The sequence below is a fragment of the Podarcis melisellensis genome, assembly GCF_964234715.1.
Source record: "Podarcis melisellensis genome assembly, chromosome: 13".
NCBI classification, from domain to species: Eukaryota; Metazoa; Chordata; class Lepidosauria; order Squamata; family Lacertidae; genus Podarcis; species Podarcis melisellensis.
In genome coordinates, this window is record NC_138545.1 from 44,206,639 (window position 1) to 44,226,459 (window position 19,821).

General features: G+C 43.2%; 1 protein-coding gene across 1 annotated transcript in view; it reads right to left on the bottom strand.

Moving 5' to 3' along the window:
• Positions 1 to 19,821, bottom strand: part of TANC2 (tetratricopeptide repeat, ankyrin repeat and coiled-coil containing 2) — a 197,735-nt gene that overhangs the window by 23,832 nt on the left and 154,082 nt on the right. The window contains exons 10-18 of the mRNA XM_081883745.1: positions 14,822 to 14,947; positions 13,116 to 13,397; positions 12,192 to 12,325; positions 9,921 to 10,152; positions 9,633 to 9,799; positions 7,065 to 7,672; positions 3,867 to 3,975; positions 2,435 to 2,557; positions 341 to 577 (exon numbers count right to left, since the gene is read on the bottom strand). Coding sequence (XP_081739871.1) covers positions 341 to 577; positions 2,435 to 2,557; positions 3,867 to 3,975; positions 7,065 to 7,672; positions 9,633 to 9,799; positions 9,921 to 10,152; positions 12,192 to 12,325; positions 13,116 to 13,397; positions 14,822 to 14,947 — 2,018 coding nt within the window. The remainder of the gene's footprint in view (positions 1 to 340; positions 578 to 2,434; positions 2,558 to 3,866; positions 3,976 to 7,064; positions 7,673 to 9,632; positions 9,800 to 9,920; positions 10,153 to 12,191; positions 12,326 to 13,115; positions 13,398 to 14,821; positions 14,948 to 19,821) is intronic.

Below are 19,821 nucleotides of genomic sequence, written 5' to 3' on the forward strand. Positions count from 1 at the left end.
CAGGAGAACTTTAAACGTCGAGACAAACAAGATTAGCACCCTATCCCTTCAACAGCCTAGCAACATCCTTATCCAAACCTGAGTTGCCAATGAACTGCTCTGGGATTTTAGTTGCAGACCGCAATACCAGTGAAGATTGTGGAGTACATTTATGAAGAAACAAAAATGAAATTGTTGCTCGTGCTCTTGCTAGCGTAACTACCCCAGCGAGTAGCTAGAAGACACAGCTACAAGCATGCAAACAATTAGGGCTGCAGTCTACGGGACATGGGCGGCCCACCCGTGGCTTGCTCGCTCAGGTTTGAGAACAGGACAGCCACCAGCCCAACGCCTTCCTCACCTTCGCTCGCTTCTTGCACAAAAGACCAACAATGCTTAGGTACCCAGCAGCAGCAGCATATCCAAGAGATGTTAGGCCACTTTCCGAAGAGGCATCAACATTTGCTCCAAATTCCAACAGCAAAGCTACCATCTCCGTGTAACCAAGGTGGGACTGGACGCATAAAATTGGGGCATTGTTTAGCACTTCAGTTCTGTAATTGATGTTGGCGCCTCCTAAGATCAGTAGCCGACTGACCTGAACAGAAAGAAATGGGAACAGATGAGATCAGCGTTCTCTAAACGAGCCAATTTTCTCAATTAAAAACGGAGCGAAAGAGTTTCGTGTACTAGAGATTAGCAGCTTCCCTCCCCGGCCACAAGCTTGATTTGTCTAGCAATTCTTAGCCAAAGCAGAGAATACACAGGGAAATGTTAGTTTTTTTCCCATAAGAGTTCTAAATTTGCTACTGCTGTCTCCGCTCCCCACGTTCCACTGTCCTCTGGCACTAACAAGGGGGGTAGACATTTTGTCCTCTCTCTCTCTTTCTACTTCCCCTGTCCTCTTTCCAGCACCTTGAATGTTGCAAAATCTTTTTTTCTGGTGTGGGAGAGAGACAGAAGCAAGGTAAGTTGGTACGTTGGCTAAATTCCAATCCAAATAAAAATTTGGTGATCATCATGCTCCATTTTCCTTTTAAGGCAGGCATTACAAGTCACCAGCGTCTTACCAAACTCATAGACATTCTATGGTGGGCAAGGTTATTTCAAGTGACAGAACAATTTCTTACTTTCTGGAACTTCAAAATAATGCTCTGATGTTGCCTCCCTAAGCACACACTCTCCAGAGATCACCACTGAATGTGCTTTCCAATGCACTAGTGTGTTTCTGTGTAACTTGATGCTATTTCTGACTGGGAGGAATTGTCCTCAAAGCTGTGACTCAAGCTGAGATACAGTAGGCGCTCTTTTTTGAGGTTAAGGAATTCTGGTGTTCCTTTGCAGCAGGTATGACTAAATTAATCAGATTCAGACAGAGTGCAGAATTACCTGCCCTCTGAGGATAGCGATGAGAAGGAAGCACGCTCAGATCCTCAATTATTTTATTTACTTTTACAACTCATTTGTGATTAGCTCAGATGTCACTAGTGTGCCCCAGCACACTGTTTGGAAATTACTGGGTTAGAGTCAGATTTTTGATGGTTGTAGCAGGGAAAAGGATGAAAACATCTATCTATGGAACTAGAAAGGAATTTTGATATTAAGATTCATATTAAGTTCCTTTAACATATGACATTACAATCTAAGTACTAATATTTTGTTTTGCTACCTCTTTTAGTGTATGGTGCTACCAATAATTACCGTATTTTTCCATGTATAATACTAGGTTTCTTTCCTAAAAAATAATGTAAAAAATGAGGGGGCACCTTATACACGGGGCCATCTCCCCCCATTTTCTTAAATCTAAGTCCCCAAAAATATACATGGGGGTGTTTTACAGATGGAAAAATACGGTATTCCTTTAATTTTTTAATGTGTTTTAATGCTATTTTACCAACAACACTTGAATTTTAAACTGAAGAGTGCTACAGAAATGTTATAAAGCAAAACAAAAAACCCAATCTGACTTGATATCTACCAGGCAAGTGTCAACCAGATGCATCTCAAAAGCCCATAATCAAGGAAAACCTGTTGTCTGTCCCAAACACCTGGTACCTGGAAGTATGTTGCCTTATAACTCCAAGCCTAGGGAGCTGTTGGTATAGGTTTAGAATAGATGTTACATTTTCTTTGCATTTTAAATATTATTTGGAAATAAAATGAAAGCTGAAAAGAGGAGGCAGTAACAGAAAGAGAAGTCGAAATTCTTACTGAATGGGAAGAATGGAGAGAGACATTTTATGAGGCTGCCCAAGGGGCTGTACAGATGTGAAGAAGGGTTAAAGTTGACCAAAGGCGGAATTAGATGTGACAATACATCAATTAACATGCACATTATAAAAGATGTAAACAACAGCTGTAACCCCACGCCACCATGAGAAGGGAGTAGAGAAGAAAAACTTAATACTTCCCCTTGCCTGCCATAGTCTCAATAAAAATTATTCCCCTCTCGTACCTTTATGTTAGGGGTGTACAAATTCCGCAGAGAGGCCAGCGCCATGGAAAGACCTTCCGAGCTGTAGGAAATCCAAAGCCCTTGGAGAATTGAGGAGGAAACCCCAACTTTTTTACTCAGTCCCTGCAAAAGACACACATTAAATTTGATAATTCAAGGTACTGGTTTTATTTTACACATCACTAACACATGGCTCATTTAACCCCAATTGACTAGCAAGTATTCAATGTCAACTTTACAAGAATATTGTATTCTAAAGAGAAAGTAGGAGTGTAGGAGAGGACGCAACTCCAAGGATTAAGTTCTACTACTCAGTGCAAGTTACGTCAGAGCACCAAAGAGTTGCTCTTTTGTAAATGCTCTGAAGTCTACCTCATTTCAAATAACAACTCCAACCAAATCACATGAGTAGGAACTCTTGGATACAAGGAGCAACATTCTGAAAGAATCAATTATCATAACTAGCCTAATGTTTTTTGAAAAAGGCAATGCAATCTAATACTCCATTTCCCCCCAAGGATTCTTTTAGGAACCTTTCTTGGGAAGGTCACCCAAGCTCTTGTCTACAGCCCCCTCCAAAAATAAAACTTGCACACTGTAAGTCATATTCCTTGGGACAGTATGTCAAGACATGGGGCTTACAATTAACAGTGACTGTTCCTAAGGTGCTCTTAGCAAGTTGGTTGCAGCACTGAGCAGTCTTTTGACTCAGAAAATGGAAAAACCTAAACTAGACTAGAACATACTCTACTTGATATTGCTACTTAGGACTTCTCATACAGAAATCAAGAGTGCTAATGAGACCTCTACTAATTAATTACTTCTCAAACATTCCTTAGTGTTCAGAGATTTAAAGCTACTCATGCCAAAGGGTTCATGATCAAAGGAATTCATTTCCGATCAATAGGCCATGTTTGGTATGAGAAGACTGGAATAATGATACAGATCTAGAGAGGGTGGAGGTTACTAACTAACAGTTCCAGGCCAAATTGAGTTCCCTTTGGGGGCACCAATGTCTTCCTCCTGCCAGCTGCTTACCCTAAGATCTAAGGAAGAGAGAGACCTTTTTTCTTATTTACCCTCCTCTCTCCCAAAACTGGAAAGAAAAGGATGAAGAGGTCCATGAAACTGAAGGAAGAACCTTTCTTTCTCCTCTTCTTGCTCACCCTTGGTCACCTTCTGCTGTATCAGCTGTCTGGTAGCAGCAGAAAATCATGGGCGGCTGTTGTGAGGCAGCATCCTCACATAACTAATTCCTCCTGTTTTAAGGATACCTGAGGACAGGGCCTTGGCCTTCACCACAATTTGTGGCTGACCAGGCTAGGTCCTAGTGAGGATCTCAGAAGCTTAACATTCATCACATACTCTGAAAACACCAGTACCACACCATTCAAATCCAAGGTGAAGATATCACTGCACAATTTTTTGCTACCTTAAAGATGTGTGCTTTGAGAATATGATGGCCCAACTCAATAGTCTGCTGTCTGTTGAGTTTTCCCTCTTGACGGGAAAACCAGAAGGCGAGCAACGTATGGCCACTCCTAGGCAAAAGAGAAAAGAAGAAACATGGTGGAAGTTAGAATTCTAACTCCAATGTCTCTTTTGACAGTTAGCACTCGGATTGTGAAATGAAGGAGATAAACCTTTTCTCCCTCCTCCTGATAACCCTTGTTAGTTGTACTCTGATGCACATCAGGATCACGCTGTCCTTAATTGTTCATCAGCTTTGATCAAACCTTTGCTGAACTACTAGATAGCACTGTAGCTCATTCCTCTCTCTAGGAGAACTAACACAGAGGAAAGATATTAGAAGCAAAGATCTTTCAAAGTGTGAGGTGACCCCTTCTTGTAGGAAGCTACACTTAATGACGGATTCTATTCTGAGTGAGTACTTTTAATAGAACAGCAGGATATAAAGAGACTAATATTAATAATAAAAATAAAAATTCTTACCCACTCCAGTGGGCAATACCTATTTCCTGGAGCTGGAAGCAGTAGCGGTTTATTATTTCTGTATGTGCCCTATTGAAGAAGGGGAACTTAGTGACTATAAAATCCATCTAGTTCACCCCTTTGAAGAGCTCAACCAATGAAATCAAGGCAAGTGCCACAAGAATCTATTTTTAAGATAGCAGACAGAATCAATCAATCAACCACCACTACTCATGCTTCCAGGCTGGGACTTGCGTTTAAAGCTGCAGTGACCAGCTGCTATTATTATTATTATTATTAAAATTTCTATACCACCCTTCATCTGAGGATCACAGGGCAGTTTACAGTATGCCTTCTTAACTTTATAATTTTTGGCTACCTGAAATCAAATAAGTCTCATAATTTAATATTTCTGCTAAGATTATCAGAGATTATATGGTTAAATAACAATAATCCTTGTAAATCATAAGGCTTTTAATATAGGCTTACAAACATGATGCAAAAGGAAAAGGGAATGGAAGAGAAAAGCAAGCATTGCAGCAGCTGTTGCTCCAATAGCCAGTGAATGGGGCCAGATTGGTCTCATTCTTGTCACAAAATTCTTCCAGTGAGGCTGGGTGCAGCCTCCCCAGGTGCCCTTGGAGTTGTCGATGGCGGTAAAAGGCCAGGGAATGCTTCCCTTTGGTTCTGCAGTCATAGAGCAGGTGGAGGTTGAAGCAGAGCATTTTTCTTTTCTTGCAAGGGGAGAGGAAGCAAACTTATGAATCTATCTTATTGATAGAACTTTAAAGATACTTCACTACAGAGGAGTCATGTCCACTTCAGATGTGGCTGAGACCATGGGAGTGCTGGGAAGAAGCTTGTCCAGTAAACTGGTTTGAACTGAGGTCAATGCAGGCACAAAAACCATGCAGATGTCCCATTCAAGGTCAGGAACCACTGGACAGCAAAGGCAGTCACAGACAGGACTTTCAGCACCCTGGACAGATCATAGATGACTTGTTCAGACAAGTGCTTAGTCCCTATGGAGCCCTTATATACCACCTGTGCCTGACTATTCCCCAACCCGCCCCCAAAGCTCTGTTCCTTTGCTGAGGAGTTTTGACCCTTGGACATGCAGTTCTCTAGCCCAGAGCCTTGCACTCCACTGCCTTTCTGCTCTTTCTCAGTAGACACATTGCTGCATTAGCAAGTGGGCTCTGTAGAGAATGAAGTCACTAATAACAAGTGGAATCCAGTTCAGAAGCAGCAGTTTTCAGAAGGCTGCAAAAGATGGTTTTATTAATGCAACCTAAAATCATATTCAGGGTTTTTTTGCAGCTGAAAACTCACTGCTGACTCCTATTTGGCTTACGATTGACTACAGTCTCCAGGTCCCTTTCACATCAACTACTGTCAAGCCAGGTGGCCCCCATCTTAAACCTGTGCATTCAATTAGTTATGTTGCTTTGGCTAAATGCATAACTTTGCATTTGTCTATGTTGATTTCATTTTGCCAATTTTGGCCCAGTTTCCCATTCTATGGAGGTCATTTTGAATTCTCTTCCTGTCTTTCAAAGTGTTAGCTTCCCTGTACAAGTTTTCTTCCATCTGTAAAGCCCTCCAGATCTACGTTCAACTGACCTCGAGACAATAAACATTTGGCTCTACCATTTTTTCAAGATGGTTCTTGAGCTTTCAAGAGGGTATTTTAAGAACCTTCTAGCTTTGTTCAAGCTCCTGAAGAAGTTTTATATTCTGAAACGTTTTGAGCTACAATAAAGAGTTGTGCATGAGAGAAAACCAGAGCCTGTTCTCCTTTTTGTTCTGTAAAGATTACAACAGCAAAATGTACATAAAACTCTTTGAACTCTTTGACTCTGCTTAATCATTATTAAGCCGAGTCAAAGTAAATTCTAACATCAAGTTAAATGTGGAGGTATTGACCTAAAAATAAATACAACGAATAATCACTAAGCATCTTGGCACGTGATTATCTTCCTTAGGGAACATAAAGGGGGGGAGGGAGAAACCAGTTTAAAATACAGGTTAAAATGCAATTTAAAATGCAGCTTCATTTTAATAGTAACCCATAGATCAAAACCATAAGGGGAGGGAAACATAAGGGTCAGACTGAGTCCAAACCAAAGGCCAGGCAGAACAGCTCTGTCTTGCTGGCCCAGCGGAAAGATGTCAAGTCCCGCAGGGCCCTAGTGTCTTGTGACAGAGAGTTCCACCAAGTCAGGGCCAGTACTGAAAAGGCCCTGGCCCTAGTTGAGACGTCAAAGAAATAAACAACTATCTGATGTTAGAAGATATCAGTTTTTAATGACTGATGTTTTAATGTATTTTTAATCTCTTGTTGGAAGCCACCCAGAGTGGCTGGGGAAACCCAGCCAGATGAGCGGGGTTTAAGTAATAAATTGTTGTTGTTCATAAATTGTTGTTGTTGTTACTACTACTACTACTACTACTACTCTATACCTGCAGGCCTCAGGGCGGTTCACAGAATAAAATCAGAATATAAAACCACAAAATACATAATCAAAATGAAAACAACATCAACCCAATAACACACACACCCAGTTGGTTCTCTTCCTATTGTAAATGGACCATCTTTTTTAGCCGCATCTCAGTAACACTACACAGTGGTATATTAATGAAAAATGAAGTGATCTCATATCTGTCTTCTCCTTCCACGTGGTGATGGGTTACTTACCTAGGGTCACAGAGGAACTTGGTTTTTTCTCCTTCTTCTCTCCAGATCAGCCACTCTCGAAAAGATGGATGGACAAACATTCGGGTCATATCTCTGCGCTTGATAAGGAACATGGAGAGGTTCTCCATCCTTTGCTGAAAGTCCTCCCACTCCAAGGAACCTTCAATGCTTCCTGCATTGATGGCCTGGAAAATATGCTCATCGGTCAAGGGGTGCAGAGATGCCACAGCCACGTTTAAGAGTGGCATCACCCGATCAAAGGAAGACTGTGTTGGAAACTTCATATTGCACTGAAGCAGGTACACCTCCGAAAGGGAGACGGGGACTACCTTATAGCTAGAGCTTTTTAACACCAAATAGCCCTTCTCTATTAGATCAAATGTGAGCTTAAGGTACAAGTAGGATCCTTGACTCAGGGTTTTGAGATGAGAACTAAGTTTGCCAAAGGTTGTATTGTCCATTTTGCCATTAAGAGAGATGTTATTCTGTATCTCAGAGCTGCTATGTATTCGGTGTAGGATGTAGGCTTGGAGATCCTGATCTATAGCTTCATTCTCTTCCAGTCTGTCCAGGAATATCCTATGGAAGGGTAATAACTTAATTATTTCCTATAAGAAAAAAAAAGAATAAAGTAAATAATGGAGAAGTTAAAAATGGGAGAAATACAATCAGTCTCCCACTGGAAGTATAAATATTGGCACACATAGTTATGAGTTATAGGCCAAACGTGCTGTCATACTGGCTCCAAATGAGGTTACACCACTTGTTAAACCTGGGTGGTACAGTTAAACTGACTTTGAAATAAACACAAAGCTAAGTTTCCAAACTGCCTTTCAAAACCACAACCAAGAGAGCAAAGAGACAATGGAATCAGCTGTTTCTACAGATTTGTTTCTGGTCTGTCATTGCCCTTTATATACTGACCTAGGGTGCTTCTACACTAGCAGCTTAGTGTGAAACTGTCATGTTTTGTTTGTTCACTTTTTTATGGAGCACCTATGTTCTGCCATCATTATCATTCTGTATTTTCAGCATGGTTCATTGGTCTTCTTTTCAGAAGCCAGAAGTCTGATTCCCCAGGAGAAGAGCCCAAGAGAAGCATGATCTCCAAAGGTGTAGATGTCTTTAATGCTACTCTTCCATCTTTTTAAAAGAACAGGATTTTGATGTGCACAGCAATGGATAGAAAAGAGGATCCCCCTCAGGGAGGAAGGATGGGATATAAATTTAAATAGTAATAATAAATAAAAATGGATTTTCTCCTTGGAACGAGGCTGGAATCAGCACTTTTAAAGTAAAGATGGAACAACACATTGGGTGGACTCCAAGGTATGGGAACCACAGTGAAAGGCAATAGGGTTGTGCTTATGTTCTCCACTCTTCCACACTTGCTTTCACCTGTTTTTCTGCCATAACAATGTGAGAACCTTGGCTGGAAGGATAGGTGTCAAGTGTTCAGTGCTATTCTAAGCCAGTGTTAGAATCAACTAATAAATGTTTTTGTTTCTCAAGTTTTGAAGATTACAGGTGGTTCTCACTGAGAAAACTGTATTCCCCTAAGTTACACATTTCATTTGCAAGTCCAGTGCTCCAACACTTTTTAAAAACTCAAGCAGATGTTCTAGCAATGTGTTCTATTAATATTTTATGCCCCTGATAGCCATATGAAAGTGTTTTATCCTCCTTTGTACTTTAACTCTTCTATCACCTATTCCATCATAGTTACGCATGTTATGTTGTCTATAAATATTCACACCACTATAAATTTACTAGCCTCAAAGGTGACAAGTGCACTTTCGTTAAAAACTAATTTTTAAAAAATGAAGAGGGGGGGAAAATCTGCTGCTGCTGCTGCTGAAAAAGTCATTTTTTAAAAGAAGCCAAACCATTCATCAGTAAACCAGCAGGTGGATAGATGTACTTTCATTATCCAAATGTAGCAGCTGCAAATGACTGACTGCCATTATTGTTTTGGTCTTGGGAACAATTCAGAGAATCATAGGATTAACCACAATGTCAAGGGGGGGGGGATTTACTCCTTTTTAATATATCAATCTTCTCCATTGCATTCAATGTACTCTTGAAAGCTGGAGGAGTTTCAAAAGCAGTTCATGTAGAGGCACAATGTGAAAAGACCGGAAGTCCTGCTGGGTGCACCTAACTGTGGCCTTGCCTTCTTAAAATACTGGTTGGAAACATCATCTTCCTTTGAACTGTAACAGTTTTCATTTCCTAAGAAGTCAACAATTCAGCTTTAGTAAGTGAACTAATTCTATTTGCAGCTGCAGACAATGAAGGTGGCTGCCTATCTCCTCTTTTAGTTAGAAATCGTCAGGGTAATATTAAACAAGACAGCTACCTTAATACCGTAAGGTTGCAGTGGTTAATAAACATTTGTGCGTCCCAAATTTCCTCCCAACCAGTGCATATGCCTTGCAAACTGTGCATGAATCATCTGTTTCCAAACAGATAACCCCATCACAGCAGAGGCCACGTAAGGTGTCTGCTCCCATTCAAAGAAAAGCAATTATCATAACAGAACAGTGGAAAAACTAGTCCCCAACCTACCTGTAGACTTGTTCTAACTGTCACAATCAGCTTCAGCCAGGATGGAAATTTCCCTATCATTTTGCTGAGGAATGATACTATTGTATCCCCGTAGTCAGGTTTGTGAAATTCAGCTTCATTTAACCCATCAATTAATATGATGAAATCTTCATCGGGGATCTTTCGTTCTGAGAGTTTGGGAATAGGGAGGTGGGAGAAAGATATGGACAGAAAGGTTCAGCTTATGCTTTTAAAATGATGCCGCGGTCGTGTGTAGTGCTATCAAAGTAAACTCATGCTTTTCACTACCTTTATGAAGGCTTTCCAAGGGCTCCAGAACTCCTCTCCGGAAAGAAGCTAAGGGATCCTGAACACAGGACCGCAAGCTGAGCATGCTCTGTAGATGGGGCTCCCGTAACAGCTGCTCTCTGTAGGCAGCGAACTGTGGGGAGCGGCAGAGCAAAGCTGCCACGTTGTGTACAAATTCTGGCACAAGGCAGGTGTAGGCATTATCAGCCTGGCAGTAATGGTATGCAACAACCTGCAAAAGGGGAATCAAACATCAGTTTCTCAGCGGACAGACGTTAAAAAATAGCCACATTTGCCTGCTAGTTTCCCTCACTCTAACAAGGAGGAGGATCCTGTCTTTGACATAAATGTCTTTGACATGAGGGGCAGAGTGACTAGGTTCACACCTAGACCATATATTTAAAGCACCCTTAAAGCAACTGTGAAGGGACGCAGGTGGTGCTGTGGGTTAAACCACAGAGCCTAGGATTTGCTGATCAGAAGGTCAGCGGTTCGAATCCCCATGACGGGGTGAGCTCCCATTGCTCGGTCCCTGCTCCTGCCAACCTAGCAGTTCGAAAGCACGTCAAAGTGCAAGTAGATAAATAGGTACTGCTCCGGCGGGAAGGTAAACAGCGTTTCCGTGCGCTGCTCTGGTTCACCAGAAGCGGCTTAGTCATGGTGGCCACATGACCCGGAAGCTGTACGCCGGCTCCCTTGGCCAATAAAGCGAGATGAGCACCGCAACCCCAGAGTCGGTCACAACTGGACCTAATGGTCATGGGGCCCTTTACCTTTACTAAAGCAACTGTACTTTATTATGGGTACTTGTAACTCGGGAGCGGGGGTCTCCTAACTCTTCAGAGTCCTTTACAAGGACTGCAGGAAACTGCTTCCCCCACCCTTGAGCAAGGTGCCCCTTTTTTTTACAGGCATTAGCTGCAGGAGGGACTTCTCCCACATTCTACTAATGCTTGCAAAAGGAAACTTTCTTTCTCCCCTCCCCATCGCATGAGAGGTGCAGTTTGCAGGCGTGGTGGAAGAAGTCTCTCTCGCACTTGAGACCCGTAAAAACCAGGAATGTTTGCACTGGCTATGGGAGTCTTTTCCCAGTAAGGAGGACGTATGCACAGCCAAACTGAGCAGGCTTTAGTGTCGTCCCCCCCCAAACCCTGCTTTGGCTGAAAACACCTATTCATGCAGCCAAGGCAGAGTTGAACTCTGCCTCCCTGTCCACAAGCTGGCATCAGTTAGCTGATGTCAGCTAAGTGGCAAGTGGGTATAGTAAATGCCCTTGCAGGCCAAATTGGAAGACCTGGTGGACCAAGGTTTGCTTGGGGGCTGGAGGTTTGCCACCTTGGGTCTATCTGTTGGATCAGTGTTTCCCAAACTTGTGTCTCCAGCTGGTTTTGGACTACAACTCCCATCATCCATAGCTAGCAGGACCAATGGTTAGGGATGACGGGAACTGTAGTCCAAAAACAGCTGGAGACTCAAGTTTGGGAAACACCCGGTTACATAATGGTTTGACGCAGTTGTGTATTTTTAATTCTTTTCCCTCCCACAAAACCAAACAGTGGTCATTTAACTTAGCAATACTTCCACACAGTGACTTCATTGTTCAGAACAAACCAGCCAACCATCAAAGAAAGGGAGTATTTGCGAGTATCTTCATAGTATCACATTGCAGGAAAGACTTCCCACTCAACACTGGTGAAGAAATAACCCCAAGAGGTGGAAGAGATCTTCTGACATTAGTGGAACTTCTGTGCAAGCAGAAGGAATATTTGGGAATTTTAGCATGGCCATAGCATAATAAAGGGACGCGGGTAGCGCTGTGGGTTAAACCACAGAGCCTAGGACTTGCCGATCAGAAGGTCGGCGTTCGAATCCCCGTGACGGGGTGAGCTCCTGTTGTTCAGTCCCTGCTCTGCCAACCTAGCAGTTTGAAATCACGTCAAAGTGCAAGTAGATAAATAGGTACCGCTCCGGCGGGAAGGTAAATGGCGTTTCTGTGCGCTGCTCTGGTTCGCCAGAAGCAGCTTAGTCATGCTGGCCACAAGACCCAGAAGCTGTACACCGGCTCCCTTGGCCAATAAAGCGAGATGAGCGCTGCAACCCCAGAGTCGGCCATGACTGGACCTAATGGTCAGAGGACCCTTTACCTTATAGCATAATAAATAGTTGTTAAGTATCTGTAGCAGGACTTAAAGTACACTATTCCTTTCCCTTGGTTTGCTTCATCCATATGAAAGAAAAACTGAATGAAAAGTTTGGGTGGGGAAGTAATACCTGGGCAGCAAGCCTCCTCATAGCCTCCTCCTGACGTCTGCGCATTTCCGGGGTTCCAGGGCAGCTTCCACTTGTGATGGAAGAGTGAGCAGAAGGTGGTTGAGTGAGGGGGAGCTCTCTGTTTGCATCAACATCTGCAATGCAGGAAAGGCGGAAAGATGGACTTAGACTGGAAAGAGTGAGAAGCAAGCAAATCACATCTATGCACCCTAGAAGGACAGCTCGATTTCCCTTACACAAGCCAACATTTGTAAACAGCAGGTCATGGAAAACAGGAGTCAAATAAAGGAATGTGGGAGTGGGCAGCTGGACATTAAGGCAATGCAGCCAAAATGGCACCATATAAAACTAGAATAGCCTACAGTCCCCAGAATGAAATTACCACAGTACCTCTCCACCATCAATAAAAGCATTTTTCTATTAGGCTTTTTATGTCACCCTGAAGGCTCTTGATGCATAAGTACTACCAAACCTATTCAAAGCTTTGTGCATTAAATAAACCCAAGCTGACATATATTCCTGGCCACTAAAAATAGCTTTCCAAAACATCCTCTGGCTTGAACTCAGTATGATTTCCAGAGGAAGAAGTCTTAATTGTGGAGAAGTCACTAAGAACTCTTTGTATCTGTCCTCATTGTAAAGATTGGCACCCAAATGTTTCATTATATAGGCAGATAGCTGCCAGCACTCTTATCTGAGCTGTAGTAAGTGGAAAGACAAGTCTAGATTCAATGGAAATAAAAGCTGAATTTCTAGCAATTCCAAGCTCTTATAGTATATGACTGGAAAATGAATAGTTCAGAAATGCAAGGAACTGTCCCAACCTGCTTGCGTACAGGATATAGGAGCACATCTCCATTAGATAATATGTAACCTATATAAGCACACAACAGATTTATCCAGTTAGTACATCTCTTTACTTACGTTTTGGGGATGCATGGGGGCTGTCAGAAGCAATCTGCCTCATGCGTGTGCCATGGCAGCTCAGCGCAACCAGTCTGGAGATGATTGCTGTCTTGCCAAAGCCTATATTTCCAACGATCACCACACCTCTGTTCACACTGGCATCAGCACTCTGCAACTGTACATCTATCTCTTGGAACACCCAGTCCCGGCCAACGAATACAGATTCTGTGGTGATGCTGGGCACCTCAAAAAGCAGCGGTTTCAGAGAGATGTCAGGAGGTCGGTAAGGTGCAAAGCGTACTGCAAAGGGGGGAAAAACACGTGTACAATTCAGGAACTATAATTAGTTATGGTTAAGGAAGCGCTGAGTGCTACCTTCTAGTCCTGAACAATGGTGAGCTTTTCAAAGGATCCATTTGAACTTACCGTATTTTTCGCCCTAAAGGACGCACTTTTCCCCCTCCAAAAATGAAGGGGAAATCTGTGTGCGTCCTATGGGGCGAATGACGGCTTTCGCTGAAGCTTGGAGAGCGAGAGGGGTCGGTGCGCACCGACCCCTCTCGCTCTCCAGGCTTCAGGAAGCTATCCGCAAGCCTGGGGAGCCCGCGGGAGTTCCCGCAGGGCTCCCTAGGCTGCGGATAGCAGCCTGTTGCACAGAGCGCCCCGTGCTTCGGGCAGATATCCGCAAGCCTGGGGAACCCGCGGGAGTTCCCACAGGGCTCCCTAGGCTGCGGATAGCAGGCTGCTGCCCGGAGCGCGGGGCGCGCTGAAGCCGCGGCTGGGGGGGGGGAATAAATTTTTTTCTTCATTCCCCCCCCCAAAAAAAACTAGGTGCGTCCTATGGGCCGGTGCATCCTATAGGGCGAAAAATACGGTAGGTATCATTGGCTACCATAGCACTGCTCTATTCAAATACAGAGAAGTTGGGAAATTTCAAAAAAAGCAGGAGGAAATGTAATTCGATGGGAAGGGATGGGGGGGGGGCAACGGCCTCATACCACCTTCACTTTTTGAATACCGACTATAAAAACAGGAATGGACAGATTTTCCTTCCTCTATTTTGGATATTCTGCTCTGTCTTTCAATAGTTATGGCGCTTTTAACTGTTTTTAAGATTCTGTTACTATGGAAGGACATTGCAGATACAAAGGCCCACCCACCACCTACCACCCCACATACATTTCAAAAGGTTTCTCTCCTTGCCTCTTTTTAAAATATATAAAGTAATCTTTCTTAATATACAGTCTTTTTTGCCATAGCTGGGGTATCCCCCAGTACGTATAAGCTCTCATACTGTATGTGGATAGCACCATTTATACTGTCCTATTAGTGGACAAAAGGGTGGTAAATATTTTTTATTTAAATCCTACTACTTTAAAGCAGGATTTCCCAAACATGGGTCTTCAGCTGGTTTTTTGTTTGTTTTGTTTTTTGGTGTGTCTTTTTTGGACTACAACTCCCATCATCCCTAGCCAGCAGGTCAGGAATGATGGGAATTGTAGTCCAAAAACAAATGGAGACTCAAGTTTGGGAAACCCTGCTTTAAAGCAACTCCAATTATGTTTTGGATAGCTCAGGATAACTTACTGTAGTGCAGCCAGAGATAGCCCAGACTACACTAGGCTCCTTCTCAGAATGTGGACACCTTCAGTAGGCATCTGTACTAGGGTGTTAGCTGCTAAAGACCCCGGGATATGTCACAGCTGCACACACATAACGCTTACCTCTTAGGTCCTGTTGTGTGCGAGCACCAGCCATACTCTGACGAGGCATCCGTAGAGATGTTCGTAGGGGAGCATGCCTCTGTTCATCTAGATAAGCTAGATCTTCTAAATGGGCTGAGCTTGTGGCTGCCAATGAATAGAATGCTTGATGAGACACGCTTTGAGATTGGTATTAAGACATTATAGTAAATATACAGCACTCGTCATTCAATACATATTGAAGGGTGACGGGAAAAGGCACCATATTCAAAAGTGCAGTGTTTTGTCTTCAAAAGGAAGAATCAGAGGCATACTGTAAGTGCGCTGGAGATTCTTCTTCCTTAACCTGCGGTTTGAACTTTCATATATGCCAGGCCCACAAACGTGGGCATGCTTTGCCCAAAACTGTTGGGTGGGCCAACCTCCAGGGCCTGGCAGATTTAATTTGGCCTACAAGTTGGAGGGTCTCCACCCCTGGTGTACAGCATCTGAGCTGTGCTCATTGGATCAAAGCAAATAATTCATGCTCTTTAGCACAGGACCAAAGAAAAGTCAACAAAAACTCTTCATCAGATATGTTGGTCATTCTTATTAGAATGTTAAAGGTAAAGGTACCCCTGCCCGTACGGGCCAGTCGTGACCGACTCTAGGGTTGCACACTCATCTCGTTCAAGAGGCCGGGAGCCGGCGCCGTCCGAAGACACTTCCGGGTCACGTGGCCAGCGTGACAAAGCTGCAACTGGCGAGCCAGCACCAATGCCACACACGGAAACGCTGTTTCCCTTCCCGCTATAAAGCGGTACCTATTTATCTACTTGCACTTAGGGGTGCTTTCAAACTGCTAGGTGGTCAGGAGCTGGGACCGAACGACGGGAGCTCACCCCGCCGCGGGGATTCGAACCGCCGACCTTACGATCAGCAAGTCCTAGGCACTGAGGTTTTACCCACAGCGCCACCCGCGTCCCACTGTTAGAATGTTAGTATCTATTAATTTAGAAAAAGATAGAAATGTAAACCTGCAGGTTTCTAAAGACTGTAGAGAAAGATTCCTTAAATTAATTATGTTAACTTCCCTAAGCAAAATGACCTAAAAGTAGCCACTTGTTTATTTCTTTGGCCCTAGATTGAGTAGTTCCAAGAGAATATATATCATGTCAGGTACTATATCTAGAGAGTTCAAACAGAGTTTTCCTGGGATTTGTTTATAAGTATATTGGAGCCTGAAACCTTGCGGTAAATAGATTCCCAACTCTCTCACTGACCCTTTTACAGTTTGATGAGGCAAACACTTCATTGCTATGAATACTTCCATCCGGCTATAAAATGCCTTCATGTCACCTAATGGTAGGTGTATGCAATGCCTGAAAATAGATGCATTTCAACCCTGATAACTAGGTGGAGGCAGCTCTTTGTTCATAAGGCTAAAATACATGTTACAGAGAAACCACAGGTCAAAAATACCTTCTCACCCATAAACCAAAGCCTGGAGCAAGTTATTATTTCTCCACCTGGCCAACTTCAAAGGGCTGTTGTGAGAATAAAATGATATAGCAGCATACTGTAATGTACCTTTAGCCTGATTAGTTCTTTAGAAGGCTTACATAGAAAACAATGATGTTGTACACTGTAAATATTCTCAGCTGAAATTAAGGAATGCTGAACGGCTTCAGTCACTAACAATGCAAAATACTTAAGGCCCAATGCACACAAAAATCACTCAATCTATATTTTCCTTTTACTCAGCCCACAAAAGAGAACTGCAAGAGAGGTATTCAGATTGCGTGGAACAGGAAAAAGAAAACCGGCACAGAATGTATATGTAATTTTAAGTATAATATACAACCACACAAAGCAAAAGGTGTCACTTGCATTTGCATTTTGTAAAATACTTTGAGTTTTTATTGAACGAATAAATACAATAAACAAATTGCTTAGATGCTTTTAAAATGTTGTTTTGAACAGTTCCACAGTAAAAATAAAATTAAATTGATGAAGTATGATTTCAACAGAAAGGTGGAGAATATATGGAGAACAGTTATGGTCAAAGGAGAGAAAAATGACTTCTTTGTCCTAAGAAGCATGTCAAAGATTTCTATAGATATGAGGCTATTTTGGGCAATGAAGATGACTGATTTATACAGCATAATTGGAGTGCATGTTGCTTTGCTGAGTTACAAGAGGCGATGTCCTTTTGCCAAAGGGATATAATCTATAATTAGACACAATGGAGACAACAAGAGAAGGAGAGGGAAGTGGAGGCAGGCAGAGGAAAACAGGAAAAGAATATGTGCTACTTCAGTTAAAGATACTTAGGCTTAGGTACAGTAAGGCACAAGAACTAGGAGAGTGGAGTGGCCTTGATCACACAATGTGAAACTGGCAGCTGCTTTGCTCCTCTCTCTCCCTGCTGCTGTGCTACGAAGAGCTAAACCAGGAGCTTAACATTACAAGCAAATCCGGGCTTGGGACTTGTCTCTCCCCAACAAACCACAAATGGCAAGCCATGAACAAAGCTTGGTTACAGATCATGGCTTGTCTGGAGTGAGACAAATCACAAGCCCCATTTCAGACATAACGCTAAGCCAAATCACTTAGCTCCTGATAGTGAAGGAGGCAGAGGAGGAAGGGATCAGCCAGGTGGCCAGAATTTTCTTGTTCAAGGTAAGCCAGTTTAACTCAGCATTACATGCAAACCAGGCTACTGTGTCAAAGGCTTCACAAAGAAGTAGATTTTGAGGGGGTCATTGAAAGAAGTAAGGTGCTCTGGGAGGAAGTTTAGCAAGAGAGGAAAGGGGGGCTGGAACTGTTTAAGGGAGCAGGAGATCTTCAGACAGCTGAGGGTGGCAAAGACTGGAGAAATGAAAGTTATCATGATCTAGATACCAGTATAGCCTACAATCTTAAACCTTTTACTGCCCGCCCCCCATTTATATTAGCCAATGCCTTGCGGTCTAGGATCCATTGGAGTTTGGAGGGGGGCTGCTGAGATAAACATTTTATTTCACTGATATCATGACTTTTCCCCACGAAATCATACCATATCCAAGCCTGCTCAACTCTAGCAAGACTTCTGGATCATGTGTCTTCAGGTCATGCTGTCAGATTTAGTTTGCAGGTAACACTTAATCACAAGTTATTGCAAAAGAAAAAGAGAAGCAGAGCTTGTGATAAAACTTTCCAAGAGTGAAGGAAATATAGCTTAACTAGGATTAAAGGTACTTAATGATTCTATAAAGCCCTTGTGATATAAACTAGGGATGGGCAAACTTCCCTCAGTTCAGGTTGGAAATGAGTCACCAGCTATTTTAAATTGACTTTTAATGTACTATATCAGATTGGTTCAAAATCCCACCTATCTTTTGTCCTAAGCCCTGAATATTAATTTCAACTCCAAAATAAGTGCACCCTGCCCCCAAGGGGGATGTTTAAGACTCACAGACAAGGTGAGCAAGTCTAATGATGCTCTCAAACTTCGAGGGGGGGGGGGAAGCTATGCAGCCTTTAGGTTTGTTTAACCAAGTAAGTTCTAGGAAGCTTCCTAACTCAAGCAACCAATAGCATTTGCAAATAATTTTATTACAGGCTTTGCTAGCTTCCCCTAGCTCAGTGATTCCCAAACATTTCCTCCATGGACCACTTGAAAATTGCTGAAGGTCCTGGCAGACCATTTAGTAGTTTTTTCTGCCTGTTTTAGTAATTGTAGTGCACTAGATGCTGTATGAAGGGACGCGGGTGGCGCTGTGGGTTAAACCACAGAGCCTAGGACTTGCCGATCAGAAGATCGGCGGTTCGAATCCCCGCAACTGGGTGAGCTCCCGTTGCTCGGTCCCTGCTCCTGCCAACCTAGCAGTTCGAAAGCACATCAAGTCGAAGTAGATAAATAGGTACCACTCCAGCGGGAAGGTAAACAGCGTTTCCATGCGCTGCTCTGGTTCACCAGAAGCGGCTTAGTCATGCTGGCCACATGACTCGGAAGCTGTACGGCCAATAAAGCGAGATGAGCGCCGCAACCCCAGAGTCGGTCACAACTGGACCTAATGGTCAGGGGTCCCTTTACCTTTACCTTAGATGCTATATGATCTTTAATTGTCCTTTTTATCAACACACTGTGGACCATTTGAATGAAATTTGTAGACCACTGGTGGTCCGTGGACCACAGTTTGGGAACCCCTACACTAGCTTATGTTTTCACCTCTCCTTTATAATGAAACAAAAGACTTTTCTCCAGTGACTCTGCGTCCAGCACTGAGACATCTGGGAAGAAATGTCCCCCACCCATGTGCAGAATTTCATTTCTCGGCTGTAGGCAAATTATGAGGGAAACAACGTTTGATGAGCATCTCTCCCAAGCATACAAGCTCAGCAAATCTGTGTCCCAAACCAGTATCTATGAGTTTCTGCAATATCACTGATATAAACCTTTTGTGGTTCTCCGGGTACCACTTGAGGTCTGTTACTACAAGCACCAACCATTTTGTGTGTGGGTTCTGTTCCCGGCTCCCGTGTGCATCTGCTGAATGCACATAAGTGTGCCCTGCCCCCATTGCACCACCACCCCGGTTCTACCCTCTTCCGGGTCCAAAAGGACCCACGTCTCAGCAATCATACATCAATTGGACTGTTGAGAATTCCATTCCTCCCGTGCTACAGATGTGTGGGATTGTTACATATCACATGTCTGTTTACATTCCAGCACTGGTTATTGGAGTCTTGTATAGCTATTGTTTTTGCAGTTCTCTTTGCAGAGAGAGAAGCCATGTTTTTCTTTGTTCTGTTACGTTTGATTTAATTTGCAATAAATTAGGCTTAGGTGTTACTCCTCAAGGCTGAGCTTCTGTTTGGACTCTGCTAGTCGTGTGCTCATGTCTTTGGGACATGACGGAACCGGAGTGATGAATCCCGGGCAATGCTTCATAGGGAGGAGGCACCAGCTTTGGCATTATCACCCAACATGGACGCGCCTAAAATGGTCGCTGCCTGCATGTGAAATTCTTCTAGGGAGTCACTCATCAATCTAAGAC